This window comes from Solanum tuberosum, unplaced genomic scaffold (genome assembly GCF_000226075.1).
Source record: "Solanum tuberosum cultivar DM 1-3 516 R44 unplaced genomic scaffold, SolTub_3.0 scf00767, whole genome shotgun sequence".
NCBI classification, from domain to species: Eukaryota; Viridiplantae; Streptophyta; class Magnoliopsida; order Solanales; family Solanaceae; genus Solanum; species Solanum tuberosum.
The window spans coordinates 86,663-92,032 of NW_006239730.1; the positions used below are offsets into that span (position 1 = coordinate 86,663).

General features: G+C 40.8%; 1 protein-coding gene across 1 annotated transcript; it reads right to left on the bottom strand.

Annotated features, from left to right (window-relative positions):
• Window positions 1–260: 260 nt before the first annotated feature.
• Window positions 261–1,781, bottom strand: LOC107059085 (uncharacterized). The gene is made up of 5 exons (XM_015305496.1): window positions 1,681–1,781; window positions 1,289–1,627; window positions 1,080–1,220; window positions 817–862; window positions 261–677 (listed from the first exon to the last, which is right to left on the bottom strand). Exons 1-5 carry the CDS (start codon window positions 1,779–1,781, stop codon window positions 261–263), a joined length of 1,044 nt encoding a protein of 347 aa, XP_015160982.1.
• Between the last annotated feature and the right edge of the window lie 3,589 nt (window positions 1,782–5,370).

Consider the following 5,370-nt stretch of genomic DNA (forward strand, 5'->3'; position numbering starts at 1 on the left):
GCGGAGGCAACTTTTGAATCACCTCAACTTTGGCCTTGTCGACCTTCAACCCCTTTTGTGACACCTTGTGCCCAAGGACTATACCTTCCTTGACCATGAAATGGCATTTCTCCCAATTCATTGGCCTCATCGCATCTCTGTAGGACCTCACTAAGATTAAGCAAACAGTCATCAAAGGTTTCACCTACCGCTGAAAAGTCATCCATGAAGACCTCCAGAGTGTCCTCCATCATGTCTGAGAAGATTGACATCATACACCTCTAGAAAGTTGCTCGTGCATTACATATCCCAAATGGCATGCGTGTAAACGCAAAGGTGCCATAAGGACATGTAAATGTGGTCTTTTCCTGATCTTCAAGAGCAATTGATATCTGGTTGTAGCCAGAGTATCCAACTAAGAAGTAGTACCACCATTTTCCAGCCAACCTGTCAAGCATCTGCTCCATGAAAGGCATCGGGAAGTGATCCTTCAAGGTCCATTTGTTCAGCTTCATGTAGTCCACGCACACTCGCCATCCAGTGACTGGTCTCTGAGGGACCAACTCATTCTTTGCATTCGTAACCACAGTCATACCACCCTTTTTGGGCACACATTGCACTGGGCTAACCCAGTGACTGTTAGAAATGGGGTACACCGCCCGAGCATCTAACCACTTGATGATCTCCATGTTGACCACCTGTTGCATAGGTGAGTTTAACCTCTGCTAGTGTTCAATGCTTAGGCTGCAGTCTTCCTCAAGTTGAATCTTATGGGTGCATATACCCGAAGGTAGCTCGATGATGTCAGCAATGGTCCACCCAATAGCCCTTTTTTACCTTATCAACACTTTGATCACAACTTGAACCTGTTCCATATTCAAATCTGCAGCCAAAATCATAGGTAAAGTGTTGTTAGTGCCCAAAAGTACATACCTCAGGTGACTGGGTAACTGTTTCAGTTCCAGCACACAGGTGGCTCCTCAATATATGATTTCACCGAAGGACATGACCTGTTTTTCAAATCCAAGTCCAGTGTTTTTGGAGCATAAGAGTGTGCTCCTATTCCCTACAAAGAATTCATGGTTTCTACATAGTCAGACCGAAAATTAGCTTCAAAATTCATCAGCACGGCAGCTAAGGTTTCAACAGCCAACCTCTCCTCAATGGTTTCTCCCATTTCTTCTTTATAAAAAACCTTTATCGCAGACACCACATTCATGTCATGTGGCTGTTTCATTGACCTGCAAATATTAAACTTTACCTCTTCTTTGTTGAGTCTGAACTTCAGTTCTCCTCTCTCAACATTTACCAATGCTCGTCCTGTGGCCAGAAATGGTCTTCCAAAATAATGGGAACCTCAAAATCCACTTCGCAATCCAAGATCACGAAGTCTACCGAAAAGATAAACGCGTCCACCTTTACGAGCACATCACATAGAATGCCCACAGGTCGCTTCACTGACCTATCTGCCATCATCAACCTCATTGGTGTGGGTTTAGGAACTCCTAACCCCAGTTTCTTGTAGATGGCCAGCGGCATCAAGTTTATACTGTCCCCTAAATCACACAAGGCCTTTGAAAATTCAATTGATCCTATGGTGCACGGTATGGTAAATGCACTTGAATCCTCTTTCTTCTGTACCAGAGACCTGGTAGCAATAGCGCTGCAGTGATGAACATTGTCAGTCAAATCAATACTTACAGCTCTTTCTTTGTGACCAAGTCTTTCATGAACTTGGCATATCCTGACATCTTCTCTAGTGCTTCCACCAGTGGGATATTTACTGATAGTTGTCTCAGCATGGTGATGAATCAAGCAAATTTCATCCTAGGCTTTCTTTCTGAGCCTTTGAGAGAAAGGAGGAGGTGGTCTTAGGATTTGTTGTAAAGGCGTAGTTCCCTCAACCTCTTTTTCTTTTTCTCTTGCTAGTTTTGTTATTGGTTGAGCATCTTCCAAGTCATCTACTTGTTCAGCTTCATCCTCCTCTCTTCCAACTTTCTCCAACACCTGCTCATGTTTAGTACCTGCAGAAATTAGGTCATTAAGAATATTACCACTCCTGGTGGTGATAGCCATGTAATGCCTATCCTTCTTAGGATTTTGGATCGTGTCACTTGGTAGTGACCCATTCTTCCTCTGATTCAATGAGGCTGAAAGTTGCCCCAACTGCTGCTCAATTTGCTTGATGGAGGTGGTGTGAGAGTCTACTAGTTGACTCATACGGGAGAAATCACCTTTCATCTCCTTCACCCTTGCATTAGTTGATTCAACTTTTTGGAGCACCGTGGCCAACATGTCTTCCAGCTTAGACCCCCTGGAACTACTATTTGCCCGGTCTCTATTACCTGGGGGCACATACACACCACTGCTATTATTTTTGTACCCATATCTATTCTGCCAATTTCCTTACTTTCTGTTTGCTGGCCTATCATACTGCCTTCCCTTGAGTAGTCCGACTTCCATTTCCAAAATTGAAACCCTGGTTTCCCGAGTTATAATTCTGGATACCTCCATGGTTGCCTAGGTAATTGGCCTCCTCATCTAGATCAATATCCTGATCTTCATACATGTTTGGCTGTCCCACAACATTTACCTTTTAAGACTTTGAGACAGTATGCTTCGTAAGTAGATCTATTTGGGTCCTCATGTGTGCCATGTCTTGATCCTTTTCTTCTTCTCTTTTCCTTTGTTCAGCTGAAAGTTCAAATGTGTACCCAAGATCTCCTACTTCTACATCCCTGGTGTACCATGCCATGTTATTCTTTGACACCTCGTCCATCAGTTGCATGCTCTCTGAGAATGGCTTCCTCATAAATGATTCTCCACACACTGCATCAGTAACATGTTTAGTAACATAATTCAAAGATCTATAGAAAGACTGTTTTAGATGTCTCTCAGTGAGACCATGGTTTGGGCACTTCTTCAGCTTTTGGCTGAATCTCCATCAAGTGTCATGCATCGCTTCTCCTGGTAGCTGCTTATGGGCACTTATCTCATCCTTCATCTGCAGCTCTTTTGATTCCAGAAAGAATCATTCCAGGAAGGCCTCCTTCAACTCAGTCCAAGTCCTATTTGAGTCATCCAGCATCTCATTTAACCAGTTGGTTGCCTGTCTGGTAAGAGACAATGGAAATAACCTCAATCTCATCGTTGTTTGGCTAACTCCAGGAATTTCTTGCGATTTGCAAATCGCCCCAAAGTTCATCAGATGTTGATTAGCATCATCACCAGGTACACTCCTGAACATACCTTTCAGATTCAACAGTTGAATCATAGTGCTGGTGATTGTGAATTTCACACCTGGAGGTAGTGCAGGTAACCACTACAGGAAAAGTGTGAATTACATGGGAATTTTCTTGGGGATTAGTATGAAAATTCCCAAGAAAATTATTTTCCTACAAATTGTCATACTAATGCCCAAGAAAATCCCCATGTAATTCACCTTTTTCTTGTAGTGAACGGTATCGCTCTTGTGGCTCCTGCTCTATCCAAGTCTAGGTCATCCTCTTCATACATCATGTGAGCTGGATAATGTGCTCGACCCCATGGAGCTAGTGGTTAGCGGTGGGTAGGAATTATATCTTTCACTCTTGGTTGTTCATCCATCACCCTAGGTGGGTTATTCACAGCATTCTGCTGAATAACTCTTGCAGCAGTTTCAGCCTCCAATCCCAATCTTTGCCTCTGAGCCTCAAGTTCTTGTGGATTCACCATTTTTCGAATAGTCTTTCAAAGTACTGAGTCGTAAGGAATCAATGGAGCTCCTTTACTTCTAGTATTTGGCATACACAATCGAACTCACCTGAAATAGACACAGACAAAGAACAAGATGTAAAATTAGGAAATATAACTACAACTTGAATAAAAGCTAGAAAAACATTTCTGAATTGAAATTCCCCGGCAGCGACGCCAAAATTTAACATGTCCAAACTTACACCTCAATTAAGAGATATAAACGGTCGAAGTCAATTTATAGAACTCAACGTGAGTTGAGGTAAAAGTTTTACTCAAATGTCGTTATTATTTCCTAAAGAAACAATTACAGAAAGTAAAATTGGGTTTAGCTATTGATGCTTATTGTGACCAACGACACTATTCTACGGTATAAGTGTCTACGATCATCGATAATATAGTAACCCAACCAAGGGTTGGGGTCGTGTCCCAAGGGAGCGGTTTTGAGAATTGATAGAAAAATAGAATTTACATTCTAACTAGTCGTAGCTAAAAGATATTAACGAACAAAAAACCATAGTAAATAAAATGGGGTGACACAAAATTGTCAAATATCAAAAGGGGGTTTTGTAACAAATACTAAAACAGCAAAATAAACAAGAAAATCAAGTATGGGGAAAGGTTCTTGGGATGTGACCGCAATACAAGTTGAGATAAATTGTTGGGTACATGCTTTCGATAGGACATTTGCAAAATAATAGTTACTAGGCTAAGCTTTAAATGGAAATAAGTTCCCTCTCGGGCAACTTACCCCGTTTCAAATGAGTTCCTCTCTATCACGACCCGAGATCACCCCCTAGTCGTAACCGGCGTACTCGACCTCGAAGAGCTCTAATACAAGCCTCTTAGCATTCATTCATCGCATAGACACTAAAAACCATAAGGAATTTAAAACTTTCTTTAACAAGAAAACAATTGCATAAAAAAAATAATAGCAAGCAGAAGACTTTCTAGACTTTATACATGATGTCTCAAAACCATCTAATACTTTAGAGTACAAAATTTGGGACTAATCCTGTACACAACTTAAATAATACTTAAAAGACATAAAAGAACATATTGGGTATTGTCCTCGAATCTATGAGGACTCACCAAGTCTTCATCTCCAACACTTAGAAACCTATCAAGTAGCCATGACATGTCACCATCTCCAAATCCCTAAACTTTAGTCCAAAAAGGGAAAGAAAGGGATTAGCACAATTAAGTACTAAGTATGGAGACCATGCAAAAACATGCCAAAAAGGACATTTTCAAGGAAGTAAATGCTTTCATATCATTTAATAAAACCTTTCATTTACAAGTATAAGAGACATAATACAAGTCAACATTAACATATAAGACCATAGCCAAGCACACACATACTTAACATAAGTCCATACACAACCCATGCTTAGCTTTAAAAGAACACATGTCATTTCATTACCATAAGACCTCTACCTAATATAACCTTAAGACACACTTGAGTGAGACAAGAAGGGACCGCCCATACAACCTCTTCAAGCACACTTAAGTGTTCCCCAAGATTACCTTAGATAAGGACATTTCATTTACAACATAACTTCAATAGACCAACATTCTTTAAGAAACCATTTTGGAGACATTCAAGCACATAAGGGGACTTTCACATAATAGTCGTTAGACTTAGGGAACTCACTTTAG

Bases quoted from the DNA above. Each gene is read 5' to 3' on its own strand.
- LOC107059085 (XM_015305496.1), bottom strand. From the start codon at position 1,781: ATGCTGAGACAACTATCAGTAAATATCCCACTGGTGGAAGCACTAGAG. The intron at 1,628-1,680 runs GTAAGTATTGAT...TATTGCTACCAG, and splicing joins TTGGTCACAAAGAAAGAGCT to GTCTCTGGTACAGAAGAAAG. The intron at 678-816 runs GTAAAAAAGGGC...CCTATGCAACAG, and splicing joins GTGATCAAAGTGTTGATAAG to GTGGTCAACATGGAGATCAT.